The sequence below is a fragment of the Notamacropus eugenii genome, chromosome 1, assembly GCF_028372415.1.
Source record: "Notamacropus eugenii isolate mMacEug1 chromosome 1, mMacEug1.pri_v2, whole genome shotgun sequence".
NCBI classification, from domain to species: Eukaryota; Metazoa; Chordata; class Mammalia; order Diprotodontia; family Macropodidae; genus Notamacropus; species Notamacropus eugenii.
In genome coordinates this window covers 178,053,383-178,071,763 of record NC_092872.1, presented here as the reverse complement: position 1 = coordinate 178,071,763, position 18,381 = coordinate 178,053,383, and the positions used below count along the sequence as shown (strand labels likewise).

Below are 18,381 nucleotides of genomic sequence, written 5' to 3'. Positions count from 1 at the left end.
TGTATTTAGACACCCTTGGTTCTTTCTCTGGGGATGGATAGCATTTTTTATCCTAAGTCCTTCAGAGTTGTCTTGGATCATTATATTGCTGAGAAGAGCTGTCATTCACAGCTGATCTCTTACAATGTTACTGTTACTCTGTACATTTATTTCACTTTGCATCAGCTCATGTAAGTTAAAGACAGCTTTTCAAAGGCGATCTTCATAGCCTCAGCTTGGCATATGGACACTCAGAAAACTAAGCAGCCTTTTCCTTTTAAAAAATATTTTAAAATATGTAGCTATTTTTAAAATAAAATTTTATTTCTTCTGTCTCCCTCCAATCTCCATTAAAAAAAGAAAAACAAACCCCTTGTAATCAGTATGTACAGTCGAGGAAAATAAATTCCTGCATTTGCCATGTCCAAAAATATATGTCTCATTCTGCACCTTGAGCCCTTCACCTCTCCAAAGGGTCTCTTCTAGCTCAGATCTCTCATCCAGGCTCTTGCCGAGCCTCTGTTTCCTGCCTGCTTAACCTCCAGCTGTCTCGAGGGGCAGTGATAGGCATGGAAAATATCAACACTCAGTCTGGAAATTATCAGGAACCTTCAGGGCTCAGTGAAAAAGGGAGGCTTTAGATAAAGTAGTTCTTAACCTTTTTGTGTGTGTGCTATGAAGCCCATCTGGTAGTCTGGTGAAGCCTGTGTACCCCTGCTTAGACTGTTTTCAGATACATAAAAGACAATACCCAGGCTTACAGAGGAAACCAAAGTTTAACGAAAATAGACATGTAATTTCTTTCCCCTCCAAATTTGTGGATCCACTGAAATCTAACCATGGACCCCAGATTAAGAACTTCTGGTTTAGATAATCCAAATACTGGACTCAAGAAATAGCTCCCATTTTTTTCTGACTGGTCCAGTTCTGTGATATTCAGGTGAGAAATTCCAAACCATCTCTGAGAAAGTCTGACTTGCGGAAGAGTTTGACCTACAGTTTGCATGGACTGGGGCAGGGTAAGCGGTTGTAGTGAGAGACTTTTTTCTTTGCCTGTGGGGGAGGGAAATGAGGGAAAAGGGAGGAGAGGCTCTTACTCAAGAGAGTCTATCTGAGGACAGTTGCTGACGCAGTACCCAGTCCTAGTTAAGGGGTCCGGCTGTTGTCAGGTAATGGAACATCTGAGTTGATTGTCTTAACAAGAACGCTGAGAATCCTAGGGCCATTACTGGCAGGCTGGTTTGTGCCTAGTTCCCTGCCCTCACTGTCAGCAGACTGCATTTTTCTCTTTATGGCCATTCTTGGAACTCTTGGGGCTTAGTGAAGAATTACTCCCACTGCCTATTCTGGGGATGGGCTGCCTCTGGGAACCAGAGGAGACAGAGGCTGGATTCAAGCACCTGGTGCAGGAGTCACAGCGAACCAGAAGCTTCCACTAGGGCACTCTGCCCCTTTCTAGTCACACAGCCACCTCAGGGTATAATCCTAAAAACAAGAGGACTCTGTCACAGAGTTGCAGTGGCTACAATAATAGAGCTGAAGCCAGGAAGACCTGAGTTTGAATTCTGCCTCAGACGCAAGCTCTCTGTTGTAATTTTCTCATCTGTAACATGATGATGATGGCACTTACCTCACAGGATTGTTGTGAGGCCCCAAAGAGGTATCATGTGCAAGACTCTTTGCAAACATGAAAATACTATATAAATGTTAGCTATTATATGTCAATAATCCAGCAGACTGGATATAGAGTCTCACAGTTTATCATTAGGGTGTCCTATAGGTAGATAGAAATACAAACCAAGCTGTGAGTCATAACCTTATGACCCCAAGAATACAGACCATGCCAGGCTGCACATCCACTCCAACCCCCTAAAGGTGATGTAGTAGGAGAAAAATGACAATTGGATTTAGAGTTAGAGAACCTGGTTGGATTGTGGCTCTACTTCCTATTTATTAGTGTGATCTAGGGCAGGCTATTTTACTGCTCTGGCCCTTAGTTCCCTATCTGTAAAATGAGGGAATCTGAGTAGATCATCCCTAGAGTCTCTAGCAGTATAAAAACGAAGGTGGATGAAGCAGATGTTGCTTAGAACTGGAAGGTGGGCTAAAGGGAGCAGGTACCAAACAGAAGAGCATGGAGATAACTAGGGAAAATGGGATCACCTGAGCTCCTGGACCCCACTCCTGATGTCCCAGATCACCTTGTACACACAGCTTCTTTAGAATGGATTTCTGAACTCTTAGGGCTAAGAGTCAAGCCTGAAGTGAGGGTCAGTCCTTGTTACTCCTGCCTTCTCAGCTCAGGTACTTCCTCATACCAGGAGGACGTCTTCCTCCTCTTTTATTTTTGGCAATAGAAGCCACTACTCATGTGAGTGACTCTACTTTCCACTCCTGGCTTGCAGCTAAGACTGAGTGGCACATCTTTCTGGTAAATTTCCCTTTCATTCAGGCAATACAGAAATATATACAGACATATACTATGTGCCTAACACTATGCTAGATGCCATGGAAGACACAAAAGAGCTAGGCCTTGAAGATTGTATAGGATCTGAATAAGGAGAAGGAAGAGAGGCATGAACATGGAGGTGAAAATCAGCAGGAGATATTCCTGAGGCAGTATGGAGATCTGTCTGGCTGGGGCATAAATGCTTGGAGAGTCTTGGGAAGTAAGGTTAGCTTAGTGCTTAAGCTTCAGGGGTCCTTAAGATTCAGGAAGAGGAACTTAAGGGCAAAAGACAGTGTTAAAAGCAGTTACTATAAGTTTCTGAACAGAGATATAACCTGATGATAGTGGTGTTTATCAGAGGTAAGTTGGTTGTCTTAGGAGGACAGACTAGCTCCAGACAGTAAAAATACTGCTGCATGGGTCTTGTTAGGAAGAGATGAAGGCCTGATGGTGGTGGTAGTCATTGGGAATGGAGAGAAAGCATGACTAAAAAAGAAATTTAGATGAAAGTTTGGGTAGGATTAGGTGATTGTAGATGATAAAGGAGAAGTATGAGTTATGAAAGAGCTTGTAGTTTTTAGTATGACTAAAACTTTAGGAAGGGGCAGCTGGGTGGTGCAATGGAGTCAAGAAGACTCATTTTCCAGAGTTCCAATCTGGTCTCAGACACTTACTAAGTGTGTGATCCTGGGCCAGTCACTTGATCCTGTTGGCCTCAGGTTCCTCATCTATAAAATGAGCTGAAGAAGGAAGTGGCAAATCACTCCAGTATCTTTGCCAAGAAAACCCCAAATGGGGTCACAAAGAGGCGGACATGACTGAACAACTATAATAACAAAACTTAAGATGAATGGGAGAATTAACTAACATAGGGACATGAAATAGGATGAACTAGTTTTGCAAGAAAGATGAATTTGGTTTTAGACTTCAATCGATGGTAACAATGGAAAAACCAAGTGGGGCTATCCCAGAGATATGGACCTAGAGCTTGAGTGAGAGGCTTGGGATAAGAGATGAGATGTGGGAATTACCTTTCAAGTTGGTTTATCCTTGTTGAAGGGAGTGAGTATCTAGAGAAAAAATTAGAAGACTGAGGATTAGGTCTTGGTGAATTCTTAAGACAAAGAAAAGCAAATGACAGAAACAGATAAGTTAAAGGGGACTAAAGAAAGCCAGGATAGTACAGAATCAGGGAAGCCAAGTGAGGAAGCGTGTGTATGTCTGTGTGTGTGTGTGTGTATGTGTGTGTGTGTGTGTGTGTGTGTGTGTGTGTGTGTGTGCGTGTGTGTGTGTGTGTTGGAAGGAAAAGTGGGGCTGGTAATCAATGGTGGTATCAAATGCAGTAGGAAGTTCAAGTAGAATGGGGATTGAGAAAAATTGTGATTGAATTGATTAAGAAGGTCACTTGTGAGTGTCCTGAGAACAGTTTTGGTTGGTGGTGGGTACAGAAGATAAGTTTACAGGAGGCAAGTGTTGACAAATTGGAGACAGTCAGTTTAGACTATTCATAGAAAAATTTGCAAGTGTAAAGGAAAGAAATAGAATGGCAGCCACCAAGATCAAGAAACACATTTTTTTTAAAAGATAAAGGAGATCTATGCATGTTTTAGGGCAGAAGGATGGTATTTAAGAGAGAAATGAAAGACTGTAGAGAGGACACAAGGGTGGGAATGAGGCCCCTTAGAAATTGAGAAGGGATAGGAATTTTTGGAGGTCAGTCAGTCTTTCTGGAATGTAGTTTCCTCATTGGCAAGGTGAGGAAGTCAGAGTAGATGATTTCTAAGATATTTTTGGTTCTAACTTTATGATCCTATGACGTAGAGTACAAGTGGGACATGCATCTTCCTCTGTGATTGGAGGATGGGACAAAAACATGTGGACAGGAAGAGAAGTGCAAGATAATGGTAGTTGAGAGAACTTTGACCAGGGAGCCTTGATCCTTTCAATAAAGTTGAAGACCTGAGATCATTTGGTTTTATTCTTCCTTAGATCTCTATGAATTATTGACCCTTAGGGATACCCAGAGACCTAGCCTATTTCTTCTCATTTTTTCTGAATTCTCCTTTGGGAAGGAAAGTTTCTGGCACCTAGCCAGAATCACCGGGGAGAAGGGATCCATCTGGTGCAACGTTAACATTGATGGAGCAGGGCATCTTGAGGTTCCTGCTGGATTAACTGCTTTCATTTTTTCCTCTTCTCCAACCCTCCCAGCTGGTTTGTGTTGTGCCACCTCTTTAACCATTTAACATGTTAATATCATGGGTGTCCTCAAAGCCATCCTGCCCCTTGTTCTCAGGGAATGGTGTGGAAGCTTTCCCTTGGGGATGTGTCTCTGGTTGGGGGCTGCTTCCATAGCAGGGACCTTGGGTAGATAGAGTGGAGCTTCTACTTTACATATCAAAGATGTACATGAACTGGTCATGCATCCCTTACAGTCCTGGAGGGTGGGGGGATGCAGGATCCAATGGGATGTGTCTTTATCAAGTGGTGTCCCTTAAGTGGATTCCTGCCTAACCTCATTTCCTGGATTTTGCTGCTAACGAGCTCTTGGTTTCAGAGATGTTACTGTCGGGCAGTGGGGCTGCTTGCTAACTCAAGCAAGCCGGCTAAGACAGCTGGACCCTTTTAATAGAAAGCCTGTCCAGTGCCAGATGGCGAGTGATTAATGCTCTCGACTGTTGTTGACTTCACCTCCTCTCTATGCTTTTCTGCCTAATGGTTCTGTTTGCTGTTTCTGCTTAGCTTATCAGGCAACCGGTTGTCTCACCCCAGCTCTGGAAGGTAAACTCATATTGCATTAAATTTCTCTGACCACCCCTTTTCTTGGGCCTATGCACTGGAGTTGCCTCTGGTTGAATGCTTGGACACTAACTAAACTGCATGGGGTGGGGAGGGAGGGATGCTTGGGGAGGGAAAGAAAAGAAATAGAGTTGGGGGGAGGGCACTCACATGAGCCTGGCTCTTCTTGGCCCTTGCATGACTTACTTTAAAAGGGTGGAGGGACCAAAGAAGGATCAAGCTGATCACAGATGAGTCCTTAAGATGGCTGGAGCAGTCTATCTGTCCTTTAAGGGGAAGGGAAATTTTCTTCTAGAGATACCTTGGAAAGAGAATGGGGGATCACCAGCCAAATGGCCCAGTTATTTTCCCTGTTGTCCTAGGTTTTTATAGCTAGAAAGGAACTACTTGTTCCCCTAGCTCTATCTTTTCATGCTCCCTCTCTGCTTCATGTCTTCTCTCCCAAGTCTGAGATCTCTCCTGATCTGGTTGAGTTACCTGGTATGGTCAGAGATGAGAATCTTTCCTGTCCTCTTCCCACCCCTTGGGTACAATCCTCAGACTGGAAGATTTATGAAGAGCCAATCAAAGGCGCTTTACTGAATGAGAGAAAGTTTTTTGGGCAGCTAAAACAAGAAAAGTTTAAAAAAAATACCCTAACATATACCATGGCACAGTGAGGGGTATATTTTGTAAGACCTGAATATAAATTCCAACTTTATCCCTTGTATCCTTGTCACTTAAGTCCCTGGACCTCAGTTTCCTCATACATAAACTGAAGAGATTGAACTAAATGTCTTCAAAAGTTTCTTCTAGCTCTCAAATGATCTAGGTGGTAAAGGACTAGAGCTCTGTGCATAGATTCCGGAAGATCTAAGTTCAAATCCAACTTCAGATACTTCCCAGCTGTGTGGTCCTGGGCAAGTCACTTGATCTCCTGTCAGTTTCCTGGAAACCAGAAGATAGTAATAGCACCTACCTCCCAAGGCTGTTTTGAGGATAAAGTTAATATTATTTGTCAAAGTATTTTGCAAACCTCAAAGTGCTTTATAAATGCTAAGTGCTATTATTATCATGTTCTGTGATTTTATAAGTGACAACTTAAAAGGCCTGAGTTTGAACATAACATAAAATGTGTGATTCAGTTTCTTTTTGTTTTAAATATTTTCCCCCAGTTGTTCTTGCTGCCAATGGGGAGACAGTTGTCAGCCTTACGAGATCACTCACTGTATATTGAGGACCTTTCCAGACATTTGCTTATGAGTGTTAAGACGGAGCACAAATATGCCTTCAACCTATTTCTGAGTGGTTTTGGAGGCAAGGGAATGAAATTTTAGGAACAGAGTGGAAGTACCCTGAAGGAGCAGGACCTTTAGTCCCGGACCCCAGGTTTGGAAGGTTGAACCAAAGATTTTGAACGAAGGCCATCAAAACCACATATTCATTAAATACCATCCTACTGGGTGTTATGAATATACTTTGATTTTTTTCAGATCTGTTCTTCTCTTGATCTAGAGAACTCCCATCATTCTTTTGCAACTTGGAACCTTAGAGAATCAACTCAGGGCACTGAAAGAGGTTAAGGGACTCCTCCAGGGTCACACAGCTGATATATATCAGAAGGGGGCTTGAATAAAGGTTTTTTTCCTGACCTTGCAGTCCCCTCTGTCTATTGTGCCATGCTGTCCCTTGATTATCTTCAAAATCCTGAAGTCTTCATGACTGTTTTTTCTTTCTATTCAACCAACCTTGAAGAGGGAATTAGTCTAGTGACTAGAAAGCCAACCTCAAAGCCAGGGGGATCTAGGTCTGAATCCTATTTATTCCTGACACATACCGGCTGTGGGACTCTGCGTAAGTCACTCAGTCTCTAGGTGCTCTGGCCATATCTCTAAATTGCAGAGAAGATGCCAACCTGGACTGGTAGAGGGAGTTACCTCACCTGGAAATTCCCTATACAAATGGAATCACAGCTTCCATCCCTATCAACGTGCCTAACCATGGCTGAGAAATCTTCCTCAGACTTAACTGAACAGTTCTAGTGCTGGAAGACTAGATTGAAGCTTGGAGAGAAGATGACATTTCAGGTTTGAATTGCCATTATAGTGGAATGTTGGATATGAGTGTTAGGGTTGGGCTTTTGATGAGGTCATGGAACTACCCAACACAGATCTCTTTTTACCATAGAAGCGTACCCCCCTTGTGCCTTCAGTGACGAGAAGATCAGTCTGTTAGATCTTTCTTCATGTTATGGTAGTTATGGGGAAATGAGCATTTTCTGGCCATAGTGGGTCATCACAGATCGCACCCAGAATTATCACTAGGGACTTTTGCTGCTAAGGCAAGCATTAGAATCTGTACTCAGGAAAAGTGGCACAAATTTGAATTAGGGTGGGTAGAAGAGCACAGTGGGGTTGTGGGTGGAGAGAGAAGCTTACCCCAGCACTATCTATTAGCTTCCTAGTTGAACTAGTGTTTTTTGCTAACTAGGTTCTAATTTCTTGTTTCTATGTTGCTAAAAGGCTATGGGTGCTTTCAGTATTTGTTCTAGACAAAGCCCAAGCTGCCTAACCCTAGTTATACACATACCCAAGTACATTCCATATCTAAGTGGGTTTGGAGGAAGAAAAGAAGAAGATTATTGAGACCAATGAGGCTTATTGAGAATGCAATTTGGAAGAAGTTTGAGGAGCTACAGGGCCTGCATAGTTTCATTGAATCTGAAATATGGAGGACTGTGAACAAAAAATCCTCCTTTGTCTATTATTAACTCTGTGCTGTCACTGTGGGGAGAAAACAGGGCTAAGTCAGGGCACCTACCTCACTATGAGTTCAGAAGTCTTGATTTTTCCATTAAGATTCTTCCAGAATGTTGTCCCTTCCTCCTTTCTTTGTAGTGACATCTAACTCAAATCAACACTGACCTTAAGAATGAATAGAAAATATTCATAAATTCCCAATAAAACATGAATATGTTAGTCTTGTTTGTGGCTTACTTCCCCCTGTCTATACAGAGAGGGTAGCCATGTGAACAGGAAGACATTTCCCCAGACTCCCCATTTCCCTTTCCTATGAATTTCATCACCAAGGTTAAGCCACTCTCAGTGACTCATCTCCCACATGGCTGTTACTTTTGCTCCTCCATGATCGACCCTGTACTTAGTGAGAAGTTATGGGAGAGGAGGGGGAGGCACAGCGTGTGCAGATCACATCACTGGTGTGTGGGTGTGTTTCACGAGTGGGAATGCACTTGTTTGTTGATCTGTGAAACATGAATGTGTCTATGGAGTTGTATAGAAAGGAGGGGCATCTCTGTCCTTGGTTACTCTTGGTGGGGTGATGTGCCTGTGAATTTGGAGAGAGACACACACACACATCACAACTGTCAATAGGGAACCAAATCTCTCATCTTTGACAAGGGAGGAATTCTCTTACTGGAAACTTCCAGCTCCCAACATGCATTGGATTTTCATAATCCTAATAATCCCATGAGTTTCTAGCCCTGTTTATGTTTTGCTGTGGGTGGCACTGAGCCTCAGAGTATTCAGTGGGAATCAATTATCGGCAATTACATAGACTTGTAAGCTTGGAAGGGATTTTCATATCCTCTGGCTTAGTAAATATTTGCTGAATTGAATTCCCATCCCAGCTTGGTGGCCCTGCCTGGGCTCAAAAGCAATTAAAATAAATCTCTCTTCTGGATGCTTTAACTCCAGAGGAACTAACAAATATTCTGCTTGCTGTCCAAATGTGGGGCCCTCTAGCCTTGCTGCTTGGCAGATTTGGCCTCTCCTCCAGCTGAATGTCTACCGCCCCCAAAGGCAAGGGCTTCTGGAGCTGGCCTAAGAACTGGTAAGCAGCATCACTATTCCAACAGTGGCAACAGGCAACCTTCCTGGAAGGTGGTTTGTAGGTATGGTGACCACCTTTTCCAGACCCTGACCAAAGACTCGTGGTCTGATGAAGGATTTTTTTTTTTTAAATAAATTAAGACTGCCTCATAAAATCTAGGATTTTTGACTACAATAGGCAGGGGCTAAATAGAAGGACAAATATCCCTGTGATACTGTTTAGATAAAAAAATGAATCTGAAGTCTGCGGAGCAGGTAACCCAGGCCACCCAAGGCTGCTTTGCCTGGCTTTTTCCCCAGAGATGATGTTTTGAGGTCCAGAGATTGCTCTGTTTTGGGAAATGTGAGCCCCCTGACCCCTGCATCTATACTTCTTGTAGACTGGTGGTTAAGCTGTAAAGGCCTAGAGATGGAGCATTGGAAGGGAAGGGGAAGTGCCACCTCTCCTTCTCTCCAGGCTCCTCTGAGGGCTGTCCCATATTTTTGTATGTGTCTTCTTCTCTCCCTTGCATGAGCTTCCTGGACCATGCTCTTCTTTGGAGGCTGCATCAAGAAACTGATGTGAAGACCACAAGTGGGGGGGTGGGTAGAGGGGCCTGAGGTCAACCCCAATAGTTCCAGATTTTATATTGAAATCTTGGACCTCCTGGTTATCTGCCAGATGGTTGTGGTGTACAGAATAACCATTTGGAAAGCATCTGGTGGCCAACTAGGAGCTGAGTCCGTTTCCAGGGCATCTGCTGTTCCCAAAGAGGTAGTGTCTGGCAGGGTGTTATTTGGAAGGAATGTCACCGGAGCAGTGATTGAATGTGTAGGAGCTCTTTCTACATGCCAGCTCAGATACGGGTGTCTCATTCTCTGGGGAGAGGAGGGAGGAGCTGCTCTGACGACTTCTTTACCTTCTCAGGAGCACCTTCTGCTCCATCATTGCCCAGCTGACTGAGGAGACGCAGCCCCTGTTTGAGACCACCCTCAAGTCCAGGGCTGTGTCCGCGGACTGTGACGCCAGGTTCACTTGCATCGTCACAGGTGAGTATGCCTTTTGGGACCATCTTGTGCCGATTGCCAGAGACTTCAGGTGAGGGATGAAGGTTAATGTGACTAGTGGTGATAGGTGACAAGCAGATGCATGTGTCAGCTCACTTGGCCTGTCTTTGCCAAAAGTGGGAAGTCTGCTTTCACTGGACTCTAGCTTCCCCCATTTTTTGGCCTTTTCTTTCCCTCCATATGGTGTACCTTCCTTATCGCCCTTTAGGGCCCAGGACTTAAGTAGTCCTCCCTTCTTTGCAAACCTGTCCTCAAGCAAGAGAGGATGGGAGAACTGTAATCACAATGACAGGTTACATTCATATGACAATTTGTAGAGGCAGAGACCTTTTACGTACTTCCCCCCCCCCCCCATATTCTTCACATTTGAGTCAGGGCAGATGTCATTCTATCCATTTTCCAGGTTAGGAAACTGAATTTCAGAAAGGCAGGTGGCGTTGCTAATAAGTGGCACAGCCAGGGTTTCAACTTGAGTCTTCCGCTTTTGCTCTCTCTCCCATTTGCTTCCCTCGTTCATAGAATGGTAGAACTGGAAGGGACCTTGAACAGATCTCCTCATCCATGCCATTCGTTTTACAAATGAGGTGACTGGAGCTCACTGGGCTGTTGATTTTAACAACATTTGTACAACTTACGTTTAGGTAGCACTTGGAAGTTTGCAAAGCGTTCTCTATGCATTATCTCATTCGGTCCTCCCATCAACCCCTTGAGACACACAGCATAGCTATTGTTATCCCCATTTTACAGTTGAGGAAACTGAGTCTCAGGAAGGCTGTGACATATCACACAAGCAGCACTGGAGATCCAGTTTAAATCCAGTTCATTTCTGACTCCTAGTCTAGTGCTTTCCCCCTGCACCGTGCTGCGTCTTTCCTAGTTGTGTTTATATTTTAAAAAATCATAAGTCAAAGGAATGAATCTCTAACTATGGAATTTCAAACATCAGAAAGCTGGTGGGAGAAATATTTGCAGAGTAAAGAAGTGTTTTCTGGTATTCTTGAAATTGTATTATGAGGACAACTGCTTATTCCCCTTGTGCTTAAGACTAGCTTGTTCCGTGCATATGTGTATGTGGGAGCCCCTGTGCCAAAATGCCTATATTCATATGCCTGTGTCCTGGTACCTCTGTTCCCAATTGTTAGCTTCTTTTGTAGAAGTGGTGGTTGGTTCATTGTGTGTGAGTGTGTGTGTGTGTGTGTGTGTGTGTATTCTGTGACTTTACAGAAGAATTCCAGCATTTGCTCAGCACTAGTACCGTTGTGGTATTGAGGATCATGTACTGTTATGAATGCCTGTTCAGGTCAGTGGGGAGCCAGATAGGATTTAATTCAACAAGCATTTTGTAAGAGCCTGCTAAGTACAAGGTACTGTATTAGACTCCAGCTCTATAATGAGAAGGAAAAATATGGTCCCTGCCCTTAGGAAGCTTACATTCTATAATATGTAACATATCTGTAAAGAAATGAAGAACAAAGAAAATTGGACAGGGAGACGGTGGGGGAGGAGGCCAGGATGGCTTAGCAGAGGACATGCACTAGGGCTTAGTCTTGAGGGAAGCTTTCTGATAGGCAGAGATGAGGTAGGAGAGAGTTTTAGGAGTGAGAAATGGTTTGTATCAATGCACAGAGATGAGGAATGGAATGCTAAAGTAGGAGAACAGCTAGTAGTCCAGTTTGTCTGGAATGCAAATGAACTCAGGTAATTTCTCAGTATTGATCATTCAGAGTGCAGGTCCAGGGAAAGCCCCCATCCTATATCAGGCCCCCCAAATGGAGTAGGATTGGGCTCCTTGATGGAGAAGAGTCTGGACAGGCAAGAGAGAACTAACTGCATGCTGGGTCCTGGAATACTCTTCATCCTAAATAGGACTCTTTAGAGAGTTGACCACTGCCCTTTAGTCACTGGAGCCTGTTTGCTGCCCAAAGGAATATATTATGTGCATTGGTGAAGGCTATACAACATAGGATTCAGAGTCCTACTGTCCACTGGAATCTCACCCTCCTAACTGGGCAGTCACCATGCAGAGCTAGACATAGAGCTAAGAAAGAAATCTGGGCAGAAAATTGAACTGAAAGGAGAGACTGTCCCTGTTCCAGTCTGCTTAGAGGAGCCTCTTACTTGAGTAGAAGCCTTAGCTAGTAGGAAAGATTGATCAGGGCATCTTCCAAGGAAGGTTTGGAGAATTGTAGCCCTGGATTTTCCAGGCCCAACATCTATCCTGGTCATCCCCAAAGGGGCAGAAACAATGCAGTGTGAGATAACGTATGGAGAGTTTTGCTGCAAAATAGACAACTTTCTCATGGGTTCCATGCAGGAGGAAGAGGAACAGGGAGAACAAGGAGGCATGTGTTACTTTTTATACCTATGAATATTTTTAACGCTAGAAATATAACTGTCCATGGTAAATAGGTATTATTTTAATGAAAAGTCAAGTTGCATATGTTGCTTCCAATAGACATCATTTTCAAATGTTCCCTAAGGCACAAAAATGTCATTCCCTGGATCCAGTCATGGTGATGGTACAGTGAGTGCCAGCTTCAGTGAGTGCTCAGAAGGACGAAACTTATCCCCCACAGAATTTCTTTCACTATCCTGAGCACCGGCTTGTTTGGTGAATTGAGGTCACTGTTATTTAGGCTTCCTGTGGATTTCACTCCCTTTCCTGTTTATTTGACAGAAACTCATAATGCTTTGGTCTTCTCTTTTTGGGACCCTCCCAGAATAGAATGGGGACCCCATTGAAAGTGAGCCTATACATGCTGCTGTATCCTATCTGCAGATTGGGGCTGGGGCTGGGGGACTGGGGTAGGCTACTTAGAAACCAGGAAGCAGAGATTAGAAAAGCTGGATTTGGAGCAAGTTTGGGAAGATAAGAGCATTCCAAAAGGCTTTAGGTCTTCAGCTGAAGTGATCCTGAACCAAAGTTGGCTTCCAGGCTCACCCTAGAACAGATCTAGGCTTAAATCTCCACCACCTTCCTTCCATCGGCCCCATTCCTTTGAGGGTCTTCAAACCAAGGATAGCCAAGGCACAGCTGGATATCAAGTTACTCCTTGCCAATCTTGTTTTTCTTCTGTTCAGTTGGTTCAAATCTCCAAACTCCAAAGCCTTGTGTGAATATGTGCCTAGCATGGGTATCTTCTGTCTGTAAGGTGGAAGCCCTACAACCTGAGTTACAAAGCAGTTCAGAAGTCATCCAGTCCCTCCTCTGGTTCTGTACAGGAATCTTCTTCCTCACATCTCTGTTAGGTGGTCCTCTGGCCTCTACTTGAATATTCTTAGTGCTGGTTAACTCACTACCTCACAAAGTGGCCATTCTCATTATCTAATGACTCCAGTTGCCTGTGAATTTTTCCTTGTATGGAGTCCAAATTTGCTTCCTTTGAGTTTCTGTCATTGGCCCTACTTCTGTCCTTCCCTGTTAAGAATACAAGTTCAAAAAAAAAAAGAAAGAAAGAAAGAAAAGAAAAAGAATACAAGTTCCTTGAAGGTAAGGGCTGTTTTGTTTGTGTCCTTGTACCTTCAGTGCCCAGAACAGTGCCTGGCTGATTATAACAGATATTTATTTATTGATCCCAACTTAAATCCTTCTTTCTACAGGAAGCCTTTTCCAACCAATTCTGTTATTTCCTGTAAATATTGCTTATTTGGACATAACTGTCTGCATGATGTCCCTTCTGTTAGATAGGGAGCCCCTTGAGGGCAGGGACTATCTTTTAGCCTTTCTTTGTACCCCCAGCAGCTAGCACAGTGCTTGACAAATAGTAGGTACTTAGGAAATGTTGACTGGCTGCCCAAATGGAGAAAAACAAACCAAGCCTAATCTCTTTTCCACAAGGCAGCCCCTCAGATATTTGAAGGTATCATGTCCCTCCTAAGCCAAAGCGGTAACACGGAGAGATGAAATAGATAGTCAGTGCCACTGGAGGCTGATCTGCTCAGGGTGGCATGAGTGCCCATGAGAGTACAGCTAAATGAATCCATATCTTGGGTGAGTGTATGTCTTCTTTCTTGGCAGAGTTGAAAATAACTCGGCGATTAAGTCAAATTTCTTTCTGGGAGAACGTTTCCTCAAGTCCTTGAGTTGTTTTGGACCTCTGAGCTGCTGACCTTTCCCTGCCTGTTTGCATAAGCACCACAGTATGGTGTCCAGGCTCTGAGACTGGCAGGTTCTAAGTTCCCTTAACTTCCTGCTTCTGAGAGTTTCCTTCAGCTGTCAGGCCACTCAGCTGATCCCTGTGGGAATCTGGGTTGGGAGGCACATCATGGGACAGGGAGGCATGGAACCAGCCCCTCACAGTGGTGAGATCATTCCACAGAACGGCTGAGGACATTTGTGGTCCCTGGCATTTATCAGAAGCACACAGATGCAGTGATGTAATCGGGGGCTTTTAGCTCAGTGGAAACATGGAGCTCACTTTACGGCTGGGGTTGTATGGGGAGAGTACCAGTGTTGTTCTAGATCCATTTTTATCTCCCAGTCCTGCCCTAGTTAGACCCCAGGGAAGTATCTGCTTGTCAGTTTAACTCAACATTTATGAGGTACCCTCCATGTGCCAGGCACAGGTCTCTAAAACATGCTTTATGCCTCTTGCCTTTGACCCTTTGTTCATGCTGTTCCCCCCACCTGGCATACTGTCTTCCTCATCTCAGTCTGTTGAAATTCTACCCATCTTTAAAGGACTGGTTTAAATGCCATCTTCTCTCTGAAATTTACCCTGATTGACCGTGACCCCATGCCCTGCCAACTCCAAAGCTAGAAAACTTTAAACCAGGAGAGCACTTTGTTTATAGGCCTCACATCAGTTTTTGGTACTTCTATGTAATTCAATTGCTTACATATTTGTCTTATCTGCCTTGTAAGCTTTTTCAGGGCAGAAGTGGTATTGGCATATTCATCTTTGAATCTCCCCCAGCACCTTGGATATATTTAATTCAATAAACATTTATATAGCACCCACTATGTGTCAGGCACCATGCTAAGGCACATATTAGGTACTCATTCCATGTCTGTAGAAGAAATTATTATGTTAATATTTATGACCTCCAAAAGATACCTCTTAGGTCGGAAGTATGTTGTCCCTGGAGGGTGAGAGGAGTGGCTAAGACTGTATTTCTGAGGACAGAACCAGAACCGAAACAGTGGGAACAATTGGTGTTTGGAAATTTAGAATTAGCTGGGCTTGGTGGCACACACTTGTCATGCCACATACTAGAAAGGCTGAGGTGGGTGGATCTCTTGATCACAGGAGTTCTGAACTGCAGAGGGCTATGGCTATTGGTGTCTGCACCAAGTTCAACATTAATTGTGTCAGTCCCTGGGAGTGGCACCAGGTTACTAAAGGGGCAGCCATAAATATCAGAAGCAACCTGCCTTGTTGATCTGTGATGGGATCAGGACTGCGAAAAGCCCTTATGTTTCCAGCCTGGAAGAAAGCGATAGAGAAATAATTTCTTATGTAATCTTGGTCAAGTCATTTAAAAGAACAAAATAAAACCTTCTTAGGCCTAAGCTTTCTCATCTGTAAAATTAGTTGGGTAGAATTGGTGATCACAAAGGTCTTTCCTAGCTCTGTGATTCTATGATTAGATAGAATAGTATAGACAGAAAGATACTAAACTGGGCGTTAGGAGACATACTGGTTCCACTGATTTGTTCTGAGATCTTGAGTAGGTCATGTTGTCCCTCTGGGCCTCAGTTTCTCCATCTGTAAAATGAGGGGGTCAGGCTTGAAGACCTCCAGTGTGTCTCCCCTTTTTGATATTCTGTTTACTGTGATTCTATGACTGACCCACTCCGCTCTTGTCAGTTTACAGAATATTCAGGTACTGAGGGGAAAGGCTAGGTGTCAGTGGTCAGAACTGTCTCTGAACTCTTCCAGTGTCTCATGCCTGGGGGTCTGGGAATTTCCTTCTTAGAGGCAACTAGGTGATATAGGAAGACCTGAGCTCAAATCTTGCCTCAGATCCTACCTGTATGGTTCTGGGCAAATCTCTTGACCTCTGTCTGCCTCAGTATCCTCATCTATAAAATGGGAATGCTAATAGCTTACTACCTCTTAGAGTTGTTGTGAGGTTAAATGAAATAATATTTGTAAAGAACTCTGCAAACCTTAAAGTGCTAAACAAAAGTTAGCTATTGTTATTATTCAAGCCCTTCAACCTTCCTCTTCTGCCTCAGAAAGATGGAGCTTCTAAACGACAGCACACTCCAGTAGCCCTTGGGCAGGCAGCCTGCCCTCTCTTCCCACGTCATTGGGGCTATCTTAGGGACCTGTTCCTGGCAGTCTTCCTCCTTGTTCCCAGATGATTTAGAATTACTCTTTCTACAATACTGTCCTACTTCCTCCTCAGGATACCCAGAGCCCGAGGTGACGTGGTATAAGGATGACGAGGAACTGGACCGGTACTGTGGCCTGCCGAAATATGAGATTTCTCAACAGGGGAATCGTCACACCCTACAACTGTACAAGTGAGCTGGAGTGGGACCGTGTGGGCCATTCCCTTCACGATGGGGAGGAGGGGAGTAAAGGCCTCTGTACTGGGGTGTATGTGGTGGGAGGTAGCTTTGTGTCAGTCACTGAAGGGGACGTCCTAAGTGATATCTGACCCCAGTGGAGGTTGGAGGAAGCTCTAGAACTGCTCTTCTCAGAGAAGAATGTAGTAACGAAGGACTGAAAGGTCTTATTACATCCTGACCCTCATGAAGGCAATTCTCTTGGGGCCCTCCAGCCTGGAGGAGAGAAGACTGACTGTCCAAAGCAACAGGGGAGGTGACCCACTAGATAGTACCATTCATTTGGCCAGGACCCATCTCGGCCTGGGGAGTCAAGAATCCTGGCTGCTTCTGTGTGAAGAATAAGTCTTTCACACTTAATCCAGGCTCTAGAACAAAAGCTTATAGGATTTAGATCTATTAGGGGTTTTAAAGATCATCTGGTCTAACCCTCTCATTTTACAGATGGGGAAACTGAGACCCAGGGAGATTATATGACTTCACAGAATCTTAGAGTTGGAAGGGAGTTCAGGGGTTATATATAGCTCAGTCTGTACTTGACCAAGAATTCCCTCTACAGTATTCTTGACAAACGATCATCCAGCCTTTGCTGGAAGATCTCTAGGGAGGGGGAACCCATTACTTTCTGATGTAGTCCATTGCAATTTTGGAATCATTCTAATTATAAAGTTTTCCTTCCATCAAACATAAATCTGCCTTTCTGCAGCTTCCAGCCCAATTCTTCCCTCTGAGACAAAGCAGGATGAATCTAATTCTCATAAGAAAACAACACTTCTAGTATTGGAGGCAGTGGTGATATTTCCCCTAAATCTTCTCTTTGCAAGGCTAACAATTCCTAGTTCCTTCAGCTAGCATGGTCTTGATGCTCTCTCCCTGTCCTGGTCTGGAAGCACTCTAGCTTACCCCTGTCTTTCTTAAAATATGATACCCACATCTGTATTTCTCCAGATGGTCTGGCAAGAAAATGGTGCCACAGAACTCTCTCTGCTCTGGACTGCATCCCTCTCTAAATGCAGTTTAAGATTGCATTAGCCTTTTTGGAGGTTTCCATGTCCATGTTGACTTGCCTGAGATCACACAGGTCAGTCAGTCAGTTAGGCAGGTGGCTTGAGTTTTGAACTCTTCTAACTCCATATCCATTGATTTTTCCATTATACCTCACTGCTTTTTAGATATTGAACACCCTTCATACCTTTGAGGTCCTCTGAGATTAACCTAAACACAGATACCGGGCACCTTGTAAATGGAGGGTTATGGAATCATAAATCAACAGATCCAACCCTCTCATTTTGCAGATGAGGAAACTGAAGGCAAGAGAAGTTATGTGACTTGCTCAAGGTGAAGCAAGTGGTAAGTGGTAAAGCCAGGATTCAGTCCCAGGTCCTTTGGAACTTGGAATTAGAACACCTGAATTCAAATTCCATTATCTTCTAGTTGACCTTTGAGCCTCAGTTTACTTATCTTTAAAATGAGAGGATTGGACTAGGTGACTCAGAGATCTCTTTCAGTTCTTTGTCTGTTGTCCTGTGACCCTAACTCCAAATCCAGCATTCTTTCCATTATTATCTTTTGACCTCTTGTGTAGCATGAGGCTCAGCCCTATTTCAGCCAAGGTGACTGGCATGACTACTCCTTATCTCATGCGTAGGTATCCTTTCTCTTAAGTGCTTTGAAGTAGAGAAACAAGGTACTATGTTTGGAGTTCTGGACTCCCAAGAGGGAGAGTTGACATCATCAAATTATGGGACTATTAGAGCTTG

General features: G+C 43.9%; 1 protein-coding gene across 2 annotated transcripts in view; it reads left to right on the top strand.

The window, feature by feature from the left end:
- ALPK3 (alpha kinase 3) overlaps nucleotides 1–18,381 on the top strand; it is a 43,930-nt gene that overhangs the window by 3,346 nt on the left and 22,203 nt on the right. Inside the window, exons 2-4 of one of the 2 annotated variants that reach the window (XM_072619810.1) lie at nucleotides 5,171–5,209; nucleotides 9,965–10,086; nucleotides 16,459–16,576. In XM_072619810.1, coding sequence (XP_072475911.1) covers nucleotides 5,171–5,209; nucleotides 9,965–10,086; nucleotides 16,459–16,576 — 279 coding nt within the window. The remainder of the gene's footprint in view (nucleotides 1–5,170; nucleotides 5,210–9,964; nucleotides 10,087–16,458; nucleotides 16,577–18,381) is intronic. The other variant, XM_072619818.1, reaches the window with a different exon arrangement.